General features: G+C 57.2%; 2 protein-coding genes across 2 annotated transcripts; one reads left to right on the top strand and one right to left on the bottom strand.

Annotated features, from left to right (window-relative positions):
* Positions 1-23: 23 nt before the first annotated feature.
* Positions 24-15,574, top strand: INPPL1 (inositol polyphosphate phosphatase like 1). Its single transcript, XM_010366888.2, is given in 30 exon segments — positions 24-283; positions 1,237-1,659; positions 4,736-4,799; positions 4,894-5,044; positions 5,273-5,393; positions 5,631-5,771; positions 6,006-6,099; positions 6,205-6,294; positions 6,465-6,560; positions 6,662-6,812; positions 6,903-7,009; positions 7,337-7,439; positions 7,534-7,730; positions 8,039-8,156; positions 8,743-8,839; positions 9,119-9,158; positions 9,160-9,258; positions 9,369-9,468; positions 9,569-9,657; positions 9,935-10,016; positions 10,149-10,238; positions 10,751-10,864; positions 10,995-11,083; positions 11,589-11,676; positions 11,768-11,923; positions 12,152-12,230; positions 12,326-12,466; positions 13,604-14,276; positions 14,525-14,658; positions 14,746-15,574. Coding segments are annotated over 29 exon segments (3,777 nt in total). The 5' UTR covers positions 24-283; positions 1,237-1,477; the 3' UTR covers positions 14,837-15,574.
* PHOX2A (paired like homeobox 2A) lies at positions 15,536-20,497 on the bottom strand. The gene is made up of 3 exons (XM_030917468.1): positions 20,109-20,497; positions 17,451-17,638; positions 15,536-16,674 (listed from the first exon to the last, which is right to left on the bottom strand). The coding sequence occupies exons 1-3, from the start codon at positions 20,323-20,325 to the stop codon at positions 16,225-16,227; spliced, it is 855 nt and encodes a 284-aa protein (XP_030773328.1). The 5' UTR covers positions 20,326-20,497; the 3' UTR covers positions 15,536-16,224.
* Between the last annotated feature and the right edge of the window lie 5,076 nt (positions 20,498-25,573).

Here is a 25,573-nt window from a genome sequence, read left to right as displayed (position 1 = left end):
GGGCGAGTGCTAATAATACCCGTTCGTCCCGCAGCCGCGCTTTACAGTTTACACAGCTGTCACCTTCGTTCCTCTTTAATTAATAATAAAAATAGCCGCCGTTCGGGAGCGCGGGCGGGGCGCCAGGCCCGGTGCCGAGCGCGGTACAATCCTGGCCCCCAGAGCCGGTCCTCGCCACAGGATCCCCATTTTCCAGAGCGGGAAGCCGAGCTCAGCCCCACGCCGCGACTTGCCCGAGGTCACCCAGTGGGCCAGCGGCTCCGGGACCGAGGCGCGGAGCGGGGTGAGGCGGGGCGCGGTGCTGCCCCCAGCTCCCCGGGGCGGCGCGGGGCGGGGCGGGAGGCGCGGAGGGCGGGGGCGAGCGCGGATGGCCATCTTAAGTGGCCGCCTGGAGCCCAGGGCCGCTGTCCGGGGAAGGGGCGCCGGAGCAGCCCGGGAGGTGGGGGTCTGCGTGCGGCGGCCGGGATCCCGGGAGGGAACTTTCTCCTAGACGGGCCAGGGGATCCTCCTGGCTTCGGACTGCTGAACCCCCGCAAGGCCCGGCCTGTGGGTGTGGGGGTGGTGCCGAGGAACTTGGCCGAGAGGGGGAAGGGCTCTGCCGGGCTGGGAGGGGCTCCGTGAGGGGCTCGAGAACGTCGCACTTCGTCTGGGGGTGTGTGGGGGAGCGGATCTTCCCGCAGGCTTTGTTGGGGAACGGTCCCCATGGAGTTGGGGGCTCAGATCTAAGAGGGGGCTGCATTTCGCGGGAGTTGGGGGCCCTGCCTGCCTGGGTGGAGGGAAGAGAATAGGTGGGGGGGGGGGGGTCGTCCTGGATCCTTCGCAGGTTTGGGGAACTCGATGCAGCCAAGCTGTACGGGGGCCGAGAGGGAGAGCCATGGAGTGGAATCAGACCATTATGGGGTTTAGGGGTCATATCATTGGGAGAACTGAGAAGCGCTGAATTCTCCAGGGGGTGCCTGGATCCCGAAGTGTTGAGCCAGGATTGGGGGACTTGGATTTAGATGGGGGTTTGGGGACTGGATCTCCTCGGGTGAATGGTGGGGGCAGGATCATTGTGAGGTCTGGGAGGTCCCGGGCCCTGCGGGAAGGTGGGGGCACAGTCCCCGCAGGAGGAGCTGGGGGCAGGGTCGGCCCCGGCTGCGGGCCGAGCGGAGGGGGAGGGGGCGGCCGCCGGCTCTGCGCTCCGCTCCCGCCCCTCCCCCGCCGCCTCTGAACAAACTTTTCTTTCTCTTCAAGTTGAGGCCGGCGCTGCAGGCAGCGGCGGCTGCGGGGCGAACGAGGCTTCCTGCGCGGCGGAGTGCTGAGTCCCGATCCCCGGCTCTGTCCGGCCCACGGATCCTCAGGCCCGGGCCCCGGGCCCGGCCCCAGCCCCGGGCCCGGCCCCAGCCTCGGCCCTGGCCCCAGCCTCGGCCCCGAGCGTCTCGGGGCGGATGGCGCGGGGAGACGGGCGCGGGCGGTGCTGAGCCCTGCGCGGGCCATGGCCTCGGCCTGCGGGGCGCCAGGCCAGGGGGGCGTGCTGGGCAGCCAGGCCCCCTCCTGGTACCACCGCGACCTGAGCCGCGCGGCCGCGGAGGAGCTGCTGGCCCGGGCGGGCCGCGATGGCAGCTTCCTGGTCCGAGACAGCGAGAGCGTGGCGGGGGCCTTCGCACTCTGCGTCCTGTGAGTGGGGCGGGGGCTCCTGGCGGGCTGGCGTGGACTGGGAGCGCGGGCACGGCGGGGTGTGGAGAGGGCCCGGGTCAGGGTGCCTGGGGCGGTGGGACGCCAGATCCGCCTCCACCCCCTAGAGTGGGAGCTTTGGCTTTCTCCTGGGTCTGAGGAGGGACGCAGGGGCACTTCCTGCTGTGTGTCTGGGGGCACTTTCAGCAGCCTTGAGGGCAGAGGATATGGGGTTCTGCGGCCCAGTGTGACTGTGATGGACGAAAAATTCGGGCATTCCCCGGCAGACCCCTTCAGGCATCCTCCAGGTAGAAGTGAGCAGGGGGGAGGATGTGCATTCCACGTTGTGTGCAGTCCCATTTGCATAGGAACTGAGTGGTGAGCAGGAGAGGGAGTCGGGGCAGAGGGACTGACGGGGTGTGTGGGGATGCCTGGCAGCTTCCTTAGGGCCCCTTTCTGTGCTTTGGGGTTCTGACTGGCCGTGTATGGCTGGTGGGGGCGGTGGTGGGTGGTGTAGAGAGGAAGGCTTGGGGAAGCAGAGGCTGAGGCTGTATGGGACCTTGCCATTATTTCTGAACCAATGAGTGAGTGAGCCCTGGCTCTGGGCTTGAGCCCTGGTTACCTGGCTGCCCTAGCCCTGAGCTATGAGTGCTGAGAGCAGAGCCATACTTCGTCCTTCTCTGAGTGGGCCAGGTCCTGTGGCTGTGCCTGTCAGCCGAGTGTGGTAGTGGTGCTGGAGTGAGTTAGCACTCTTGGTTTTGCAGTCTTCTACCTGCTTTGTACCTCCTGCCCTGCAGTCTGACATTGAGTTGGCTTCTGTGGGCCCAGTGAGTGGGAATCTGTGGGGGCTGCTTTATTTAGATCAGTTATTTAGATCTTTATTTAGATGTTTCTTGGCCTTGTGAACCCCCTCCCAAACTCCTGTCTGGCTGTCCTGGCCATGGCCCGAGCAGGGCTCAGCAACGCCTGCGCCCACTGCCCCATGCCATCTGCCCGGCTTACCCCTTTGTTCTCCTGACATCTTTCGTGGGGGGGCACATTAGCCTAGACCACGGGAGACTTTTTTGTTTGTTTTTGAGACAGTCTCTGTTGCCCAGGCTGGAGTGCAGTAGTGCGATCTCGGCTCACTGCAACCTCCACCAAGTGATTCTTCTGCCTCTGCCTTGCGAGTAGCTGGGATTACAGGCGCTTGCCACCAAGCCCGGCTAATTTTTGTATTTTTAGTAGAGATAGGGTTTCACCATATTGGCCAGGCTGGTCTTGAACTCCTGACCTCAAGTGATCTACCTGCCCCGGCCTCTCAAAGTGCTAGGATTACAGGTGTGAGCCACCTCACCCAGCTGGGGAGACATTTTTAATTGTCACAACTGGGATGGTGCTATTGACATCTAGTGGGTAGAAGCCAGGGATACTGCTAAACATTCTACAGTGCACAAGAGAGTCCCCCACAACAAAGAACTGTGCAATCCAAAATGTCAGTGGTATGGAGGTTGAAAAACTCTAGCCTAGTCCATTGACCCAACAAGGAAGGGGCCCTGTAAGTCTCAGCTTAGGCCTCAAGTCTGAGGCCCAGTAGGAGGAGACTAAGGAGGGACAGACTAGGCAGATGAATATCCCCGAGTCCTGCCTCCCAGCCCCCTCTGAGGCATACCCCCTAATTAGGCTGGGGAGGGAGGCAGGTGCTGGGTCAGCTGTTGAGTGGGAGGGGGACAGCTGAGGCCTGTGTCTGGGTGAGGAACATTATTGTCCCAGGAGGGGGAGAATCCTGGCCCCATTGCCAGGGGAGGCTGTGAATGGGGTGAGGGGTCTGTCTGTGAGTGGGGGCTTCACGTTTGCCAGCTGACTCTGGCTCCTCCCTGCATCTTAAGAGCCTGGGGATAAGGATCAGATGTGGACGATCAGACATGGGCAATATCTTAGATTTGCCAAATACACACATACTTGCTTACCTGTATACATTCCAGGTGTTCATGGATAATATGCAAGACACGTCCCTGCCCCAGCAGGCACGGGCAATCTGACCAGGAGGCTAGGATACTGACCCTGGCTTTTGCCATGGTTTAAAACCCCAACTCCACCTTTTACTTACTCTGTGACCTTAGGCAAATGACTTTTCCTCTTTGAGCCTATTTCCTCAGCTGGAGAATGGGGATAATAATATCTGTTTGGAAATATGAGAATTAAGTAAGATTTATAGGACACTGGGTACCCAGCGTGTCACAGATAGGATTCAGTTAATGGCATGCTATTGTAATAAACACAGATAGTGTTTATAATAGTCTACAAAGGAACACCCAGTGACAGACACTCACCCAGCATAAGCAGCCAGGAGAGCCCCTGAGGGGGCCACGGTATGGGGGTCCTCACCTCCCTCCTGCCAAACACCTAGGGTGACTCCTTGGGGAAGCATGCCCTGAGGTGCGGAGGCAGAGGATCTTCCATCCCCCACTGATTGTGCACCTGGCTTAGCTGTCACCTGCTCAGCTGGGCTCCTGTCCGTCAGCACCCTTCTTGCCTCTCCTTGGCTTGGGGCTTCTAGAGGCCCGGGTTTCCCGTGGGGGCCGTCTTTGGTGGGAAAGCCTAGGGTGATGTCCCCACACTCCTCGGCAAAAGTGCCCTAGACATACCCGACTCCAGCAGAGCCAGACAGCAGCGTAAACACGGGAGGCACACACACGTGTTAGCATGTTGCCTGTGTGTTCAAACAGAGGCTAACCAGGCTTCTGAAGATTCTTAGTTTGGCGGGGGTCCCAGACTGGTACCACAGCCCACAGGGGCTGTTTAGACAGCTGTGGAGGCCACAGAAGATCTCCCTATTGCTTTCCGGGCCCTGCCCTGTGGTGAGTGTGGAGTCTGTGTAGGTCTGGTGGGAAGAGGGGGATATTCTGGTCATTCCTGCCCAATAGGCAACACCAGGAGGGTGGAAGTGGACCGACCCCATCATTAACCCTGTGAGGTGGTTTTAGGGAAACCAAGCTGAGGGGGTCGGCGTGCTGAGCCTGCTGGCAGGAGGAAGGGGTGCTTTGGGTCTTAGACCCCAGCCTGGGGGTGACAGATTCTGGCCCTGCCTTGGCATCAGGTATCAGAAGCATGTGCACACGTATCGCATTCTGCCTGATGGAGAAGATTTCTTGGCTGTACAGGTAGGAGCTTGGGTCCCTGACCCCTGACCTTGATCCAGCCTAGGGCTTGGGGACCTGCTGGCTGACCCTTCCTCCCCCTCTTGCTGGCCCACAGACCTCGCAGGGTGTGCCTGTGCGCCGCTTCCAGACCCTGGGCGAGCTCATCAGCCTGTACGCCCAGCCCAACCAGGGCCTTGTGTGCGCCCTGCTTCTTCCTGTAGAGGGGGAGCGAGAGCCAGACCCGCCAGATGACCGGGATGCCTCAGGTACTTCCCAGTGTGCAGGTTCCTTCCCTGCCCCTGTCCCTTGGCTCTGCCTGCCTCTTCCCATCCCCCCTTCTCAACCCCACCTCTCCTGTAACCCCGTTTTCCTTGGCCATGATGCCGGGGCCCTTTATCCTTCTTTCCATGGAAGTCACTTTACAGCTGCATCGTGCCTCCTACTCCACTGAGTGTGGGAGGCCCAAACGGCTGCCCACTGACCCCTGCCTACAGATGGGGAGGATGAGAAGCCCCCGCTACCCCCGCGCTCTGGCTCCACCAGCATTTCTGCCACCGCTGGGCCCAGCAGTCCCCTGCCAGTCCCTGAGACTCCCACAACTCCAGCTGCTGAGAGGTGAGACCCCCCATCCCATTCACTGAACAGGAGACCTTTTCTCCTCTGAGAACTATTTCCCTACCAAGGGTGGGGAGGCCTTCTAAGACCCCACCAGGAACCCCTACCCCACCTCAGCCCAGAGGCAGATACCCCGATCAATCCTGGTTGCCACAGGTACTATCTCCTCTAGGGATGGGGCAGAGGTGCAGGACAGGTCAGCAGGACCTCCACTGACTTCTTAACCCCTCCCCAAAGTGCTCCCAATGGACTGAGCACCGTCTCGCACGAGTACCTGAAAGGCAGCTACGGGCTGGACCTGGAGGCTGTTCGGGGTGGAGCCAGCCACCTGCCCCACCTCACTCGCACCCTCGCCACCTCATGCCGGAGGCTGCACAGGTATCTGGGACATCCAACCCCATGTATTACACCCTTACCTCTGACCTGTCCTCACCTGCTTCCTGGCTGTACGGGTGCCCTGATCTCTGACCCTGAACAGTGAACTAGCCATTGCCTCTTGACTTTCCTCACCAGTACCCTTTATCCTTGTGGTGAGGTGGAGGCTACCCACAGTGCCCCCTTCCCTATACTTAGGTTGGGGTGGGGGTTCTTTTGATCTGATGTCTCCTCTAGTGAGGTGGACAAAGTCCTGTCAGGCCTGGAGATCCTGTCCAAAGTGTTTGACCAGCAGAGCTCACCCATGGTGACCCGCCTTTTGCAGCAGCAGGTAGGATTGTAGGGAGACCTCTGGGAGGTGGGTTCGTGTTCTGGAGCTGGGTGGGAGGCTCTGTGTAGGTGACTCATGTACAAGCCTGGTTCTTCCTCCCCCCAGAACCTGCCACAGACAGGGGAGCAGGAACTAGAGAGCCTGGTGCTGAAGCTGTCAGTGCTAAAGGACTTCCTGTCAGGCATCCAGAAGAAGGTAGCATGACCTCTGACCCTTGACCCCCAATTCACTGGCCACTGTCATTGGCCTAGCTCTGATCTCAACCCTGAGTCCGCAACTTAACATTGGCCCCAACGTCAATTGTGCCCCTCCCTGCCCCAGCCTTCAGTGTATCCCCTGACCCCACCCTGCCCTGTTCCCTCCAGGCCCTAAAAGCCCTACAGGACATGAGCTCCACAGCACCCCCGGCTCCGCAGCCATCCACACGTAAGGCCAAGACCATCCCCGTGCAGGCCTTTGAGGTACATGGCAGTGGGGCCTCACAGGGCAAAGGGTGGTTGGAGGTGACCAAGGTGCTGCCTGCTCCAAGGTCTTGTCAGCAGCCTCCCCACCTGGCCTACAGGTGAAGCTAGATGTGACCCTGGGTGACCTGACCAAGATTGGGAAGTCGCAGAAGTTCACACTGAGCGTCGATGTGGAGGGTGGTCGGCTGGTGCTGCTGCGGAGACAGCGGGACTCCCAGGAGGACTGGACCACCTTCACGCACGACCGCAGTGAGCCAGGGCCAGACCTGGGAGGGGTGGGCAGGGTGGAGCCCCTGGCCCAGGGGCACAGGCCTGTGTGACCCGTCTTCCATGCTCTAGTCCGCCAGCTCATTAAGTCCCAGCGTGTCCAGAACAAGCTGGGTGTTGTGTTTGAGAAGGAGAAGGACCGGACTCAGCGCAAGGACTTCATCTTTGTCAGCGCCCGGGTGAGCAGCAGGCTGGGCCAGGCCACTGGGGACTGTGGGAGTCCCCCACATGGGTGCTTCCCATTGGATGGGAAGAGAGGGAACACATGATGTAGGCATGCCATCCCTCCTGGCAAGGGTGGGTCTGACAGCGTAGAGGGTGTTGAGAACAGGTGACCTGAGGGTGGATAACATTTACCAGCACTGTTACATGCATGAGCAGTGGGTATACAGTGGAGAACCAGACAGACCCTCTCCTCATGGACATGAGCCAACTGGCAGGGTATACCTGTGGAAGGGGGGCTTTCTGGATGCCTACCTGCCCCTGAGTGGCTGCTGTCCCCCCAGAAGCGGGAGGCCTTCTGCCAGCTGCTGCAGCTCATGAAGAACAAACACTCCAAGCAGGATGAGCCCGACATGATCTCCATCTTCATAGGCACCTGGAACATGGGTCAGGCCCGGGCTGGGGCTGGGTCGGGAGAGAGGGATGGCTCCAGAGCAGGTGCCTAACCCCTCCAGACCCACCTCACCCCCTTCACTTCCAGGAAGTGTACCACCTCCAAAAAACGTGACATCCTGGTTCACATCGAAGGGTCTGGGGAAGACCCTGGACGAGGTCACAGTGACCATACCCCATGACATCTATGTCTTTGGGACCCAGGAGAACTCAGTGGGTGACCGCGAGTGGCTGGACCTACTGCGCGGGGGCCTCAAGGAGCTTACGGATCTGGATTACCGCCCGGTGAGGGGGGGTCATCTTGTCCAGGCCCCTGTCCTCACACACCACCTCCAAACTATCCTACTTGACTTCATGGGCAACCCCGGGAGCACAGCTTCACTGGCTTTTTCTCTGGTCCCTGAGCATATCCTTTGGGAGATCTGACCTGAGTCCTTCATGCCACGAGAGGAACCATTTATCTCCAGTCCCTCAGGAAGAGGGGTGGCAAGCCTTCCTATCCTGTGATGGACACAAAAGTCTATTTACAGTGCAGGGGGAAATGCAGGCAGTGGGTGCAGCAGGGCAGTGGTGACCATGCACTCTCTACCCAGATTGCCATGCAATCACTGTGGAATATCAAGGTGGCAGTGCTGGTCAAACCAGAGCATGAGAATCGTATCAGCCACGTCAGTACGTCTAGTGTGAAGACTGGCATCGCCAATACCCTGGGTAAGCGGGGCTGGCAGGTGCCCAAGGGTGGCAGCATCCCTCTGTCCATGGCTTCTGCTTCCTCTCAAGCCTAGTATTCCCCCTCTTTGGTGATCTTAGTTTTCCCATATATAGGGTACTTTGAACTTTGAAAAGCATATTCATATTCCAAATCTCTCCCAGCACCCTTTTCACAGATGATAAAACTCAAACCCAGAGTGGTTGAGTGACCTGCCCAAGGTCACACAGCAAGTAAGTGGTGGAGCCAGGCATTGTGCCCAGGTCTCCTGATTTTTAGTCTGGTGCTCTCCCAGGAGAGATTCTGCTCAGAATTTGCAGGGCCTTTCAGTTTCACCTTTGGGGTCCCCTGTGATCTCCAGGGGCTCTGCTCACACCTACGGACAGACTCAGGCCATCCACACAGACCATGTGTGCCCAATGAGGACCCCCCCCAGGGAACGTGTGGGTGTGTGCAGGGGCCTGCCCATGTCACAGCATCTGGTGGCTCAGTGGGAGGATCCTCTCACTACAGCTTTGAGAGGCAGAAGGGAGAGTTGGGAGCCCTCTGAGGGTGACCCGGGCCTTCCTCTCTTGCTTGTCCTAAAAGGAAACAAGGGGGCTGTGGGAGTCTCCTTCATGTTCAATGGCACCTCATTTGGCTTTGTGAATTGTCACCTTACCTCGGGAAATGAGAAGACGGCTCGGTGAGGGGGCACCTTTCCCATGGTCTCTTTACACCCATCCTGTTCACCTGAGGCCTGTTCCCGCTCCCATATCCCAGCCCATGACCCTCCCGCAGGCCTGTCCCCTGCTCTCTTACCCCAATTCAAGACCATTCTGTTCCTGACCCTGAACTTGTCCCCAGGGGTCTGGATCTTTATCCCATCCCTGACTCCTGAGACTTCTTCCCTTTACGCCTATCCCTGACTCCTGGCCCTGACCCTGGGGATCTACCCCTCCCCACCCCACACCCCTCACCCTAGGAGGAACCAGAACTACTTGGACATCCTGCGGCTGCTCTCAGCTGGGCGACCGGCAGCTCAGTGCCTTTGACATCTCTCTGCGTTTCACACACCTCTTCTGGTTTGGGGATCTCAACTACCGCCTGGACATGGATATCCAGGTGTGAGCAGGGCCCTGCCATGGCTGTAGGGAGACTAAGGGTCACATGGGCTATCACCCCTGGCTCTGGCTCAGGAGGAAAGTTTCCAGCTTTTGCATCCTCCACCCCAGGAGATCCTGAACTACATCAGCAGGAAGGAGTTTGAGCCCCTCCTCAGGGTGGACCAGCTCAACCTGGAGCGGGAGAAGCACAAGGTCTTCCTTCGATTCAGTGAGTGTGGGCCTGGCAGGTGGTGATCTGAGGGCTAGGAGGCTTGCAGTATCCCTGGGTGTCAGGGCCCTGAACCCCACCTGTCCCCTGCTTTCCTCAGGTGAGGAGGAGATATCCTTCCCACCCACCTACCGCTATGAGCGGGGTTCCCGGGACACATATGCGTGGCACAAACAGAAGCCAACTGGGGTGAGCCAAGAAAATGGCATGGGCCTTGGGGGACCCCAGGCCTGCGATGAATCAAGAATTTGGGTCAAGGGTATGGGTCTCTGCAGCTTCCACTCCAGCCTCTGTGGCCCCTCTGAGGCCTTTGGGTGATCCTGGGTATTGTGAGGATCCGAGAAGGGAGGTGGGTGCTGGGGCCCCTTGTAATAGAAGTGTGGGGACTCATCAGCTCTGGAGTGGGGTCCATGCCAAGCAGCCCCCTAGCTGTCAGCTCTAACCATGCTGCCATCCCCTGCCCCAGGTCCGGACCAATGTGCCCTCATGGTGTGACCGGATTCTGTGGAAATCCTACCCTGAAACTCACATCATCTGCAATTCTTATGGTCAGAGCCTCCCGGACAGAGTGATGGGAGATCTGGGGTGGTCACCATCTGGACTCTGCCCTAACTTTGGGAGGTGGGTGCAGAGGGTGGGAATATTCTCCCTGAGTCCCCATTCCTATCGCCTCTCCCCAGGTTGCACAGATGACATCGTCACCAGTGACCACTCCCCTGTGTTTGGGACATTTGAGGTTGGAGTTACTTCCCAGTTCATCTCCAAGAAAGGTGACTGTTCCAGATGTGCTTGTGGATGTGGCATAATCTGAGTGGGCACAGGTGGTGGCCTTGGGATGTACATAGGTTTGACTATGTAAGTGTGTGTGTGGCTGTGTGTACCAGTGAGTGCAGGAGTGCTTCTCAAGGTGTGATGTGTCAGGGTGTCTGTGCGCTGGGGCCATCACAAGAATTATGTGCCCATGCTTGTGTGTGTACATACGTGAGTGTACACGTATCTATGTGCCTGTGTCTGTCTAGGCCCACGTGTGTGTCCCTGAGTATGCCTGGACGTGTGGCAATCCCGCAGGCATTCTGGTCCCCAGCATCCTCTTCAATGGGCATTTTATTCTTGGGTTGTCTCTTTGCTCTGGTCCAGGGTCTGGGCTCTGGAGTTTCCCTGTTGGTGGCCCTGCCTCCTTGCTCTGGACCCCTGATTTCATGTCCCAGGGCCCTGCTTCTCTGTCCCATTCCTCCTATGATCCTCTCAGCCCTCCTGTTTGCTCTTCTCCCTTTCCCCTCAGGGCTCTCGAAGACTTCAGACCAGGCCTACATTGAGTTTGAGAGCATCGAGGCCATTGTGAAGACAGCCAGCCGCACCAAGTTCTTCATCGAGTTCTACTCTACCTGCCTGGAGGGTCAGAGGCGGGTCAGGGGCTGGGTGTGGGCCAAGGAGGATGGGAGGCCAGAGGGTGCAGTCAGCCCCCTACTTAGTGGGAAGGGAAGCTGAGAGGTGGTACTCAGTTGGGTGTCTCCCGCCCCATCCAGAATACAAGAAGAGCTTTGAGAATGATGCCCAAAGCAGTGACAACATCAACTTCCTCAAAGTGCAGTGGTCTTCACGCCAGCTGCCCACGGTGAGGCTGTGGGCAGGGCCCCTGCTTATGGGTGAGGGCACAGAGAGGGGTGCAGAAGAGTTTATTGAGGAGCCTGCCTGGGAGGGAGTGTGGGGCCAGCAGAGCGTGTGTGTTTGTGTGTGTGTGTGTGTGTGTGTGTGTGTGTGTGTGTGTGTATGTGTATGGGCATGAGTGAGGATAAAGGCCTTTGCTTTATTCTGGGAGTGTGGAACCTTGTTGCAGTTTGTTCATTCATTCAGGAGATGCTTCTTGAGCTTTTGCTAAATGTCAGGTCCTGTGTTAGCTACTGAGAAAATTAATTAGTTACAGTGATGCTAAGTGCTGTAAAAGGCCTATATAGGGCTGTGTCTTCTGCATTAAGGATTTGGCTCTTCTCTGAAGAGTTGAGTGTGAGTGAGCACAGATGACCTGAGGGTGGAGAGTGAGTAGTGTCAGGGACAGCATGTGGGAGGGGCAGGAGGAAGTGGCAGGGCTTTGTTCCTCACTGGGCCTCCCTGCTTCCCAGCTCAAACCAATTCTGGCTGATATCGAGTACCTGCAGGACCAGCACCTCCTGCTCACAGTCAAGTCCATGGATGGCTATGAATCCTATGGTGAGGAGTGAGGGGTGCTGAGGGGAACAGGAAGCCAGGCAGGGCCTAGATTGGCTTGGTAATTTGCTGGTTTGTCCCATCTGCCCCTCAGGGGAGTGTGTGGTTGCACTCAAGTCCATGATTGGCAGCACGGCCCAACAGTTCCTGACCTTCCTGTCCCACCGTGGCGAGGAGACAGGCAATATCAGAGGCTCCATGAAGGTGCGGGTGCCCACGGAGCGCCTGGGCACCCGTGAGCGGCTCTACGGTGGGGACTTCAATGGGACATGAGATACGGTGGTGTGAACAGATCTAGGAGGGCAGGACTGGGGTGTCGGGGGCATGTTGGAATCTCTGGGATACCTGGAGGTTCTGCAGCCACAGCTGGGAATTGTCTGCCCCAAGGCATAGCTGGGAAAGGGCTGGAAGGCCCCGTGGGTGTTTGTGGGATCCAGGAGCCCAGGTCTCCTCTGAGTCTCCCTTCCTGCCCCCTCAGAATGGATCAGCATTGATAAGGATGAGGCAGGAGCAAAGAGCAAAGCCCCCACTGTGTCCCGAGGGATCCAGGAGCCCAGGTGAGCTAGGGCTGTGTTGAATGTCATATGAAAGGGTACCTGGGGGCATCTGGTCAACCCCACTTCATCCCCTCTCTCCTGTGCATCCCTGGCAGGTCAGGGAGCCGCAAGCCAGCCTTCACAGAGGCCTCCTGCCCGCTCTCCAGGTTATTCGAAGAACCAGAGAAACCTCCACCAACTGGGAGGCCCCCAGCTCCACCCCGAGCAGCTCCCCGGGAGGAGCCCTTGACCCCCAGGTGAGAGGAGGAACCTGTCACTGCCCCTGCTTCCCCTGCCCACCTCTATCCATCACTATCCCCTGCAGGGTCTCAGGGCTGGACTGGGGATCATCAGCTGCTTAGGTGCCCTGCTACCCTGTGGTTGAAGGTGCCACAGCCTTATGACTGTGGGTGGCCACTCTGGCCAGCCAGGCCACCCTTAGGTGTGGCTCTGAGTCAAAAGGAGCAGTCAGCCTTTCCTCTCAACTCCGCCTTTAAAAATGGAATTTGAAATTGTTTTTAAGACAGCTCCCTCCATGTAAACAGACCTAGCTTGAGCCTTCTGTTTAGAGGAGGCACACGGCTCGGCCTGGGATTTCCCAGGGTACCTTCTTTGGAACTCTGTCCTGCAAGAGGCCCCACTTGAAATGTGTTTGTGGTCAAATGAGTCTGGGAAATGCTTTTTTCTAGATTCTTTTCTTAGACATTCCCAGTGCACATTAGTATTACCAAAAGCTCTGAGCATGTGGACAGGAAGGAAACCTCTTTTCAGCTCTGTTTAATATAGTTTCTCAAACTTAATGGGCCAGGAAACTTATTTTCCACGTAGTAACTATTAACGTCCTGGGGAATTAGCGCTCTGTGTCACACTTTGGGAAAGTGAGGCTTGCTTTCTAATTATATCCAATGGTTGCTTAAACTTACATAAATTCCTAGGTACAGTTTGATGCTTTTTCACTCATCTTCAGCTGTTGTCAGTCACCTGGGTTTTATCCCCAGGTTTGAATTAGACCCACCTGAATCTCTGAGAAAGATTCTGCGGTGGATTGACTGTGGGTGCCTCGAGAGGCTTTCCAAACCTGGCCTCTCATTGGAGGCTTTACTTGACTTGTCTTCTGGCACCTCTATTCTGACCCATTTAGCTTAGGTTTCACAGCTATAAAGATATGAAAGATCTAAGAATCTTAGCAAGTGAGGCAAGGGTTATCCATTCAAAGGGTTATCCTCCCCCTGACCTTTAGAGATGAAGAAACTAAGGGCAGCTGATGTGCTCAAGGTCATGAGAAAGTCTAGGACCAGGGGCCTTTCTGACTCCTATCTAGTTCTCCCTCCACTGCTCCCACTGCCTTAGACCTGGGTTCCTGGATCCTGGAGTCGTTCTGCTTCTACACCCAGGTTGAAGCCAGAGGGAGCTCCTGAACCAGAAGGGGTGGCCGCCCCCCCACCCAAGAACAGCTTCAATAACCCTGCCTACTACGTCCTTGAAGGGGTCCCACACCAGCTGCTGCCCCTGGAGCCACCCTCGCCTGCCAGGGCCCCTGTCCCACCTGCCACGAAGAACAAAGTGGCCATTACAGTGCCTGCTCCACAGCTTGGGCGCCACCGGCCGCCTCATGTGGGAGAGGGGAGTTCTTCAGATGAAGAGTCTGGAGGCACTTTGCCCCCTCCAGACTTTCCACCTCCACCACTGCCGGACTCAGCCATCTTCCTGTCACCTAGCCTGGATCCTTTACCAGGGCCAGTGGTCTGGGGCCGTGGAGGGGGTGAGGCCCGTGGCCCGCCGCCTCCCAAGGCCCATCCAAGGCCCCCACTGCCCCCAGGCCCCTCACCAGCCAGCACTTTCCTGGGGGAAGTGGCCAGTGGGGATGACCGGTCCTGCTCGGTGCTGCAGATGGCCAAGACGCTGAGCGAGGTGGACTACGCCCCTGCTGGGCCCGCGCGCTCAGCACTCCTCCCAGGCCACCTGGAGCTGCAGCCACCCCGGGGACTGTCCTCGGACTATGGCCGGCCCCTCAGCTTCCCTCCACCCCGCATCCGGGAGAGCATCCAGGAAGACCTGGCAGAGGAGGTGTGTGGAGCAGGGTGGCTGTCTTTGTCCCTGAGGAGTGTGCTTGCCCACAGACTGGTACCCTTTCACTCCACCATTCAGCGCTCATGGTGTCCCCGCTACCCTGAACCGAGCACTGGGAAGTTGGGAGACACATGAATCAGCCCAGCCTTTCCCTTCCTTTTCCCCAGAGCATGCAGGAGAATGTGACTGTCTGCAGGTGTTTCTATGGGGGACACCGAGCTCCCCCTGACATGCCGTTTTCTTAGGCTCCGTGCCCGCAGGGCGGGCGGGCCAGCGGGCTAGGCGAGGCAGGCATGGGCGCCTGGCTGCGGGCTATCGGCTTGGAGCGCTATGAGGAGGGCCTGGTGCATAATGGCTGGGACGACCTGGAGTTTCTCAGGTTGGGGAGGGGCTGGCCCCGGGGGCGGAGCTGGGGCCCTCAGGACCCCCTAGCCCATCTCACTTCGCAGCCTGTTTTACTCCACAGTGACATCACCGAGGAGGACTTGGAGGAGGCTGGGGTGCAGGACCCGGCTCACAAGCGCCTCCTTCTGGACACCCTGCAGCTCAGCAAGTGATAGTGGCACCACGAAGCTGTGAACTCAGCGCCCCTCCCTGCTACCAAGGCCCAGCTATGTCCCCAGGGTTGAAAAGTTATGAGGGTCAGGGGAGTATGTCTCTGCCTATTTATTGGGGATCAGCATTCCCCGCTGCCCAATCATTTGCAATGTCCTAATTAGGGCATCCTGCCCCTCGCCTTTTAGGCTCAGGTCGGAAGGTCAGTTGCCATGGTTACCGAGGACCCTGGTTACTCTGGTGCTGTCCTTTTACTGGACTCCGCCTCCCAGCCCCAGGGGTACCTGTGGGGGTCCATTTGGGTACGTCTGGGCCCCCACTTTCACCAGTGTTTCTGCGGCCTTCCACCGGGCCTGAACCACAGGGGAGGCGCTTCGCTAAGACCTCTCCACCCCCGCTGGGGGTGGGGGCGGGTGTCCGTCCGGAAATGAAGGAAGAGCCCGAGGACCGGGCTGGGGATTATTTAAACTGTTCTGTGTGGGTTGGGGAGGGAGGGCACCTTAATAATATTGGGGTTGGTTGGGGTGGGGCAGGATCTCAGCCATAAAGTGCCAGTTTGCTTAGTTCTGTCTCCTGGTCCGTGCTGCCCTGCGCTGCGGATGCATGGCGGCGGGCTTGGGGAGGGAGGTTCCTCGCAGGTCTCAGCCCGGGACAAGGTCTTGCAGGCAGTCTCCTGGGCAGTCGGAAGGGTTGCGGCGTGATGTCTTCAATAAATTAAGTTTTATTTGGATTGAGTAAAACTTCAATAAATTACAAGTTTTTCAAAGAAAAAGGACAACCAAAACAATTAGGGAAAGGGAATACCTCTGTCCCATTCCCTGGGCAGCCCCTCCACTCCTCCAGCAGGTCCACCCTCTGTGCCAGACGGGCTAAGGAAGAGAGGAGACACGTGAGGGACGCCTTGGCAGTGGCCACTGATTATCCCAGCAACCACCAGCCTCTGTATGGGTGGGGTTAAGGCGGGTGGGCCCCAGGGGTGGGGCAGCAGACTTTCCTGGTCACCAACGTAAGGGGTGACCCAGCCACTGCAGAGCCAGGGAAGGGGGCTGTGCCGCTCCTCCTTGAGGACCTTCACTTTGAGGGCACTGTGTTAGGGACAGGCCTCATGTGGCACCGCATCCAAAGAAGGCCAAGCTAGAAGGGGCTCCGGGGTTCTCCTGGAGGGGGTCCCGGTGAAAAGAATTCCGCTCTGCTGGTAGAGGGTGGGTGAGGACAACAGTGGCCCTGACTTGGTCTCCAAAGTTAGGGAGGACACACCCAGGGGTGAGACAGTAGGGAGTGGAGACGGATGGGGGCTTCCAGGTGGGTGGCCAGGATGGGAGGGACTATCAGGTCCTGGAGGGGCAGGGACGTCTCTGGGGGCAGGCTCGGAGCCTCCAGAGGCTGGCAGCTAGAACAGATTGGTCTTCAGGGCGGGGCCGGGCTTCCGGTGAAAGGAGGACAGAACCCCGGAGAAGGGCCCGGGGCCGGACTCGGCCGGCTGCCAAGCCTTAAGCAGTTCGGCCGCGCCTGCGCCGGGCCCGCCGCCCCCACCGCCCGCCACACCGGCCCACAGTGCGCCCTTGAGCGGCTGTGGCCCTGGCCCGGGTCCCGGCCCGGAGCCCAGTGCGACGGGCAGTGGGCTGGGGCTCAGGCGCGGGCTGGCCAGGCCGGGCGCAGGCGGCGGCGGCAGCGATGCGGTGCTATCCGGCGTGGGGCTGCACGTGGACTCCTTGGAGTCGTCGTCCTCGGAGGAGCAGCGCGCCTCGCCCTTTTTGGCGCCCGACGCGCCAGCCGCCCCCTTGGCGCTGGCCGCACGCTCCTGTTTGCGGAACTTGGCCCTGCGGTTCTGGAACCAGACCTGCGGGCACAGGGGCCAGTCAGCCTGGACGAGGGTCGGAGAACGCACGGGGTCAGCCCGCGGCCGCAAGGCTCGAGTGAGATCCTGGTTCGGAGAGAACCGGGCCCGGGTTCTTACTAGTTGGAGGGGCCTTCGGCCCTCCTGCACTCAGCCCGCTGCCCTCTGCGCGCTCCACTGGCCCCTGCCTCCAGATCCCTGGGTTCTTGCCCTTGGGATCCACTCACCCGCTGACTCCGCTGACTCCCAGCACTCTTGGTCTCCTGGAGGGGACCCTGCCACCGTTCTCCTCACCCTAAGTTCTTCCCCCAATTCCTTCTTTTAGGAAGCTCTGGGACTTCCCTCCTGGAGCGTTCCAGGGCGGTGGAGAGCAGTTTAGGGCACCAGGAAAACCTTTTGTCTAGGGCGTCCAGTCAAGGTGGGCCAAATGAACATCTTGTACACGGAGTTGTACAAATAGACAACAGTCTGCTCTAGCCCGGCTCTCTTCAGCCCTGTGCCTGCCACAAACTCAGCCTCCCAGGCTCCGGGTTTTCAAAGCTGCAGCGCCGGGATAGGGAACCCCAGGGGTGCTGACTGGCCTGTCCCCACCCTCAGCTCCGCCCTGAGGTCGCCTGGGTCTCTACCCCCTGGGCCTCCCTCCTGGCTTCTCAAGCATCTCTGGGAACTTTCTGCCCTAGGAGGGAGACAGAGCAGAGGTAGCCTGAAGCTACCTTGGGAGATCGGGTCTCCCCCTTCCATGGGCACACACTCTCGTACACACACGTGCATACACGCACCTGCACGCGAGCCTCAGTGAGGTCGATCTTGAGAGCCAGCTCCTCCCGCGTGTAAATGTCGGGGTAGTGGGTCTCAGCGAAGACGCGCTCCAGCTCCTTGAGCTGTGCGCTGGTGAACGTGGTGCGGATGCGCCGCTGCTTGCGCTTCTCGTGCAGGCCGGATGGCTCTGGGAAGAACTTGTAGGGCACTGCGGGTGTGTGCAGGGCGGGTGGGGGAGCAACAAGGATGGGGGAGTGAGAAACAGAGTTCAACCCGTTATATCCAGCTCCGAGGGAATCACACGCTTCCCCCGTCCGTGGCCTGGTCCCTCATCTTGGTCCCAACTGCCTGGGGCGGAGCGTCCACCCTATCACTCAGTGGAGCTCGCGGGATAAAGGCGGAGGGAGATCAGGGAGACCCAAGCCCCAAGAGCGGCCAAGGAGAAAGCATAATCCAATACTCCAGCCAAGTCATCGCCCTCCTCCCAAGCCCTGTTCCCTCCACCTCCCCTTGCACCCCCATTCAACCCCTGCCTCTGGCCCTCCCCTCCTGTCTCTCAGCCCCTCTGCCCCCTCTGTTTACTCTGGCCCTGGATGTCTGTCAAGTCTCATCAGCATTGCCAGGCTTCCCACTAACCAGTTCTGGGCCAAGGCTCTGCAACAGAGAACCTCCCACCGGCCCTCCTTTCAGCCCTACCACCAGCCATCCCACCGGCTTTCAGCTGTATACAGATTTGGCTCCCTCCACCTATCAACCTCCCCCCTTCCCAAGCCTCATTTCTTCAATCCTGCCCCACTCCCCTGACCCTCATTCTCCCTTAGATGTCCCCCTCTCCTCTTCCTCATCTTCCTCCATTTGAATCTCTCTTCAACTTTCCACTTCTCAGCCATTCTTCTCTTTGTGCCCATTGAGAAGACTTCCTCCATCTTCTCTTTGCCCTTCTTCTTCCCCAGGCACCTTCTCCATGTCCCATCTCCTCCAAAGCCAACACTGCCCCCTAACTCTCTTCCTATACCCATCCCAGTCTCCACTGCCCCATAGGTAGTGTTTCTGACAGTACCTCCCTTCCCTGTCTCTAACCCTGGTTTCAGTCTTCATATTCACCTGAGGTCTCCAATCTCCATCTTTGTCCCATCTCTCCAGGCCTCCATCTCCCCTGATTCTTGTCTCCAGCATCCCATTTGTATTCTCATCTTCCTCATCTCTATTTCTAATCTTCCTTGGTCTCCATCACCTGATTGTTATCTCTATCTCCCCAACCCTGAGTCCCCATTTCTCCTAGGATTTCCAGTGCTTCCACCTCTGCTCCCATCTCTCTGTACCTTATCCCCATCTCTCTGGTCTCAAAACCCTGTATCTCTGGAGCCTGTCTCCCCTCTTCCCAATCCCTACCCTCATCTGGCTCAGGGTACCAATCTCCCCACTCTGGTTCTCATTTCTCCAAATCCAGGTTCTCATTTCTCGTATCTCTCCCCCAACTCCCAGTCTAGGGGGCCCAGTCTTCTTCTTCTTCTTTTTTTTTTTTTTTTTTTTTGAGATGGAGTCTCGTTCTGTCTCCCAGGCTGGAGTGCAATGGCATGGTCTCAGCTCACTGCAACCTCTGCCTCCCAGGTTCAAGCGATTCTCCTGCCTCAGCCTCCCAAGTAGCTGGGATTACAGGCGTGGGCCACCATGCTTGGCTAATTTTTTTTTTTTTTTTTTTTTTTGGTATTTTTAGTAGAGATGGGGTTTCACCATGTTGGTTAGGCTGGTCTTGAACTCCTGACCTCAAGTGATCCACCCGCCTTGGCCTCCCAAAATGCTGGGATTACAGGCGTGAGCCACTGTGCCTGGCCCTTAGGCCCCAGTCTTCTACTTGGGTCCCCAGTGGTCTTCCCAGGAGGGAAGGAGATAAAATTCCATGAGGCAGGCTGGGACTCTAATCAGAGGGATGAGATGACTGAGAAGCTCAGTGAGGTTGAGGGTTTGGACAGGGACTTGGATCAAAAGGCTTGGGGATGCAGGAGCTGCTTCCAGGTTCTACAGGACTCTAGCTGGGAGAGTCTGTGGGGGAATGGGGAAATACAAGTGGCTTAAAAACCCGGGCCCCTTTATTGCGGGCTACGGGATCTGGTTTTGGTGGCTACAGAAGGGTTCCGGCCCAGGCAGCATGGGTCCAAGACAGGGCAGGAAGGGCCTGATGGCCACGGGGGCTCTAGGAAGCTTCCCATCTGGGCAGTTCAGCTGCCTGCAGAGGTCCTTGCTGGGGCTCATGCATCTTGTGGGGCAGGGGTGACGGCGTGGTGATAGGGCTGAGCTGGGAGCGTTTTTCAAAGATCCAGGGCTTGTAGAGGTTTAGTGGTCAGTCTTTGCAGGTGGTGAGTGGAAGGTTTAGCGGTCAGTCTTTGCAGGTGGTGAGGGGAAGGCCTGGTAAGGGGCCCAGAGCTGGATGGGGATCTATTTCCTTGACCTGAAGGGCACGAGACAGAGATTTGGCAACGAGAAAAAGGAACAGGAGAGATGAAAGGGTGAGGCTCATTCCTGCGGAGAACCTCGTATTCTGGGGGTCTCTCGGGGCATTGGAGGGTCTGGCCAAGGCAGGAATGGGGACGGCTGAGGGAGACAGTCGCATTCACTTGGCGAGCGGGCCCGGGGATTCTGCAGGAATTGGAGGGAGGGTTGGCCGGGGCTGCGCTCACCTGCCGAGTAGGGCGCGGGCTGGTGGTCGCGTAGGGCGCCAAGCGCGCAGTTGGAGGAGCCGAGCGCGGGGCAGGGCGGCCCTGCCGCGGGGAAGGCTGGCCGCAGGGGGCTGTATTGGAAGCCGCCGGGCTGGCTGCAGGCGCCAAAGTCGCCGTAGGCGGACGCCTCCATGGCCGCCACGCACGAGTCGTACGAATTGAGGTAGGAGTAGTCCATCGGCCCGGGGGGCGGGGGCGGGGGCCGGGCCAGGCCGGGTCGGGGTCTGGGTCCGGGTCGAGGTCGGAAGGGAGGTTCGAGCGTCAGGCTCCGAGGACCCGAGGCCAGCTCTGAGCGCCCGAGAGCCCGCCCGCCCCGTCGCGGCCGCACTCAGCCCGGGTGCAACGCAAGTGCAGCCGGCCCGGCCCGCGCGCCTTTTAACGCACAGGACCCCGCGGAGGGGGGCGGGGCGGGGCTAGCTCCGGCGGGGCGGGGCCTGGGACGCACAGACCCCGCCCCCAGCCGCCCCGACCCCCACCCCTAAGGGTCCCAGCCGCCCTCTTAGGGCTCTAGAGGTGTGGAGCTGGGATGCGCGGGACCCTATCCCCGGAGTGCCTATCCTGCCCCAATCCGGACCAGACCTTCGGTCTCTACACAGCGTCCGAGGCCAGAGGGTACCGACCCTTTTCCCGGGCCTCCCCACCTGCGGCCCCGCGGAAGGGCGGGGACGCAGGCCTGGCGGCGCTCGTGTGAAGAAGTTAATTCAATTCGTTCTGATAACCGAGTTATTCCGATCTGGCCCCTCAGCCCCGCCCCCAGCGAGGTCCCATCCCGGCGGAGGCTGAAGAGGCGGCCCAGGAAGGGGGATGGAGGCTGGGAAGAGACGGAGCCTGGGATGGGGACAGGGAGGGGACGTGGGTAGACAGAGGAAACAGAGACCAGGAGAAAAAGGGGCAGAAACAGTGATGGAGACAGGGACAAGAGATACAGGTAAACAGACGGAGACAAGAACGGAACACACACAGTGAAAGACGGGATGGAGCGGAGACAGGGCAGAGGCAGGAGATGAGGGTAAGAGAAAGACAGGAGGAGACAGGGACAGAGGGGGACGAGAAAGAGAGTGAGGTAGGCATGGAGACAGAAGGGGTCGGGATGAGACATGGACGGCAACCAGGACTGCGGTGGAGAGCAGGGGAGGGATGAGACAAAACAGAGGCAGGAATCGTGAGACAGACACATATGCCCAGGGACAGTCTCAGAGAGACAGGGCCAGGGACAGCCACAAGCACGGGAGCAGGGGCTGAGGGCGGAGAGAAAACGCCTCCGGGGAGCTTAGACACGAGGGCTGGAGCGCAGAGGGGGCCCAGGGATGGTGCTGGAGGCTCTGGGGGGCCGCGGAGAGGGAGGGTCGTGGGAGCCAGGTCCTTCTACCCTGACTAGTCCCGAGGCCCACATGACCCTGCACCTTCAGGGCCCGCCTGCCTCTCCCTCCCCCAGTTCCCTCAGCTCCATCTGCGGTATGCGACCCTCTCCTGTGACCTTGGGCTCAGGATGTGATGGATGTCAGGAAGGGAGCGTACCCCGTGACCTCTTTATTGTTCTTCAGTCTCTTACCCCTGTTCTCCAGGGCCCCCCCCCCTTTTTTTCTCCAGGGAAACCACCTAGACTCAGTCTGCACCTGGCCCCTGATATCCCTACACAGATTCAGTCACCAGCTCTCCCATGCTATGGGACAGCGGGACACACTCAGAATCCTTACCGTTGGGCAGCTCGTCCACTCAACCCCCAGCCTCCTTCACCGATCTTGGCAGGTCCTGTAGATGAGGAGTCTGAGACCCATGGAGAAGCTGTGGGAAGGGCGTGTCTTTGTTTCCAGCTGAAGTCCTTGGGGGTTGATATAAGGACTCCTGGAATTCTCCCCAAGTTTGTCAGGTCAGAGGGGAGTGCATCTTTCCTCAGGTAATCCCTCCCCCATCATCCGTTCTGGGCTTCACAGGAGGCCTCTGCATCCTCAATCTCTGGAACCACTCCATGCCAGGGGATTTCTTCGAGGTTTCTCAGATTACCTCCTTTCAAATGTTTTTATTGTGGCAAAATACACATAACATAAAATTTACCATCTTAGCCACTTTAAGCTATAGTTCTGTGGTAGTAAATACATTCATATTTATGTATTAATATATCCATCTCCATAACTCTTGGAATCCTGTAAAATCAAAACTCTGTACCCATTAAACAATACCTTCCATTTCCCCATCCTTCCTGCAAACCGCCATTCCTCTTTCTGTCTCTATGATTTTGTGTTTTTTTTTTTTCAGACAGAGTCTTTCACTCTGTCACTCAGGCTGGAGTGCAGCAGCGAGATCATGGTGCAGTCTTGCGTTCCTTGGCTCAAGCGATCCTCCTGCCTCAGCTTCCTGAGTAGCTGGGACTACACGTGCACATCACCATGCCTAGTTAATTTTTAAATCTTTTGTAGAGTTGGAGGTCTCACTATGTTGCCCAGGCTGGTCTCTGTTGTTTTGACTAGGGACCTCGTATAAGTGGAATCACACAGTATTTGTCTGTTTACTTATTTATTTTTGAGATAGTCTTACTCTGTCATGACGGCTGCAGTGCAGAGGTGGGATCACAGCTCACTGCTGCCTTGACCTTCTGGGCTCAAGCGATTCTCCCACCTCAGCCTCCCAGAGTATTGAGATTACAGGAGTAAGCCTCCACACTCAGCCCAGTATTTGTCTTTTTGGCTTATACTCCTTTTATATACCCCCTTTCCTTATCCATCCATCCATGGACATTTGGGTTGCTTCCACATTTTAGCTGTTGTGAATAATGCTGCTGTGAACATGGGTATACACATATCTGCTTAAGATGTTTGTATCTGCTTTAAAATCTTTTCAATATATACCCAGAGGTGGAATTGCTGGATCATATAGTAATTCGCTTTTTGTTTTTCAAGGAACTGCCACAATGTTTTCCACAGAGCCTTTTCCATTTTCCATTCTCACCAGCAATGCACCAGTATTCTGATTTCGACACATCCTTGCCAACACTTGTTAATTTCTGTTTTTCTCAAATGACTTTTTGGATCTAAACTTGTAGAGATTGAGACCTGCCAGCTCAGCTGCTTCAAAAAGTTCTCCCTCTTGGTGTGAGAGGTGCACCTCTCCCCGTCAATACATCCTCTACAGGGAGTACAAGGGATCTCAGAATTGGGAAATCAGATGGGGTAACTGCTCTCAGACCCTCCCATGGCTCTCCATTGCCCTCATAATCAAGTTCAAGCTCTTGCTGGCCAGCCATGTCCTCAATGCTAGCGCTCCAGCCTGCCTCCCCCTCATCTTGGCTTTCTTTGCAGCTGTCACACACTAATCTTTTAGTTCAGAGCTGTTCTCTCTGGCTGGAATGCCCACTTCATTCCCTGCCCTCCCACACAAAACAAGCAAAAACAAACAAACCCAAGCCTGGTTGACTCCTATTTATCCACTGGGTCTCAATTTGAATATCATTGCTTCCTGGAAGCCTTCCCTGATGCCGTTAGACTAGGTTGGGCATCCTTGCTGTGTCCCACAATAGTACCTCCTCTCTTTTGGTCACTCAAATGACCTTGTTGAAGTGTTTGCAATACAGTGCAAGGTCTTAGGGCAGAACTATGTCATCTTGTTTCTCACTCACTCCCCAGCCCTACCGTGGTGCCTAGCCCGTTACTCTGCATGTCATAGGTCCTCTCTTATCTGTTTGTCAAATGAATGGAATAGGCTACTCTGAAATCTTTGTGTTGGAAAATTCTGTCCTCGCTTCCAGGGAAGAAATTCTCATCCCCTGACTCCACTCTGCACTCTCTGAAAAGGGATCATCCTGCCCTCTTCATTTCCCCTTTCTCCAGGGACGGGAAACTTCTTCCCTTGTGGGTAGAAGTTTCTTCCAACCTCTGCCTGGAAGAAAGTCCTTCCTCATCTGAGGAACCTGCAGGTGGCCATACTCCTTCCCCAGTGAAGCTGACCAGCACTAGGAGCAACTGAAGCTTGCATACAGGGACAAGCAGAGATATGAGGGGAGGCAGAGTCCCAGTGCTGCCTAAGGCCCTGACTCCAGCTGTCTCAGAGACCATGATCTAACCCTGTCGTTTGTTTTTTTTTCCCCTTTTTTATTTTCTCTTTTTCTTTTCTTTTCTTTCTTTCTTTCTCTCTTTCTCTCTTTCTTTCTTTCTTTCTTTCCTCTCTTTTATTTTTTTGAGACAGAGTCTTGCTCTGTTGCCCAGGCTGGAGTGCAGAGGCATGATCTTGGCTCACTGCAACCCCTGCCTCCCAGGTTCAAATGATTCTCCTGCCTCAGTCTCCCGAGTAGCTGGGATTACAGGCACCCACCACCATGTCCAACTAATTTTTGTGTTTTTAGTAGAGATGGGGTTTCACCATGTTGGCCAGGCTGGTCTCGAACTCCTGACCTCAAGTGGTCTACCCATCTCAGCCTCCCAAAGTGCTGGGATTACAAGCATGAGCCACCATGCCCAGCTTAAGCCCTGTACAGTTTGATCCTTGACTCAGTAAATTCCCTTCTATCTAAACTACTTTTGGTTGGGCTTCTGACACTTGCAACCAAGAATTCTGATCAATACAATCTTTAAAGACTTAACACATTTATAGGTAATCAAACAAATGGTAGTGGTGATTAGAAGCTTTATTGTAAAATGCTACAGGGTCAGTTGGGCAGGAACTGGCATTTCCAGGCCTCAGGATGTGGAGTTGGGGTTTCTGTCCCTGCAGGCGTCCGTTTGCATCTGCTGATTGGCATAGGAGCTGAGAAGCATTCCAAGGAAGTGTTTTAAACCATGTCCACTATTGGGTTCAGACCTATATAGACAGGTCTCTCAGATGGCAGAGGTGAGGGAACTTTAGAAGCCAGCCTACACACATGTGCATGTGTGTGCGTGTGTGTGTGTGTGTGATAGGGGTAGGCAAAGGGGCTTCCTGAGAACTCACCATCAGAGAAGAAGGAGACAGGCAGAGTGGGAAGGACTCTGCAAGGGCCTCATACCAGAGCGACTGGTGGTTGAGAGTCTGATATGGGGAGCTCATCCTGACTAAGGCCTCCACCCCCAAAATGTGTGTACTCCTGGGGGAGCTAAAAATGCTCTGGCATGAAACATTGTCACTGCAATCTTGCTGCAAAGCCTCCTTGCAGAGCAGAACAGCTTCACTTCCAAGAATGATGACAAATTCTGGAGCCTGGTTGCTGGGTTCCAACTCTGGTTCCACCATTGATGAGCTGTGTGACTTAGGGTAAGTTATTCAACCTCTCTGTGCCTCAGTTTTCTCATCTGTAAACTAGTTTTTTTTGTTTTTAAGAGACAGGATGTCTCTTTGTTGCCCAGGAGTGCAGTAGCATGGTCACTGCATCCTTGAGCTTCTGGGCTCAAGTGATCCTCTTGCCTCAGTCTCTCCAGTAGCTAGGACTATAGGCATAGGCCACCATGCCCAGCTTAAAT

The sequence above is a fragment of the Rhinopithecus roxellana genome, chromosome 15 (genome assembly GCF_007565055.1).
Source record: "Rhinopithecus roxellana isolate Shanxi Qingling chromosome 15, ASM756505v1, whole genome shotgun sequence".
NCBI classification, from domain to species: Eukaryota; Metazoa; Chordata; class Mammalia; order Primates; family Cercopithecidae; genus Rhinopithecus; species Rhinopithecus roxellana.
The sequence above is the reverse complement of the archived record's forward strand: the minus strand, read 5'-3'. Positions and strand labels throughout refer to the sequence as shown.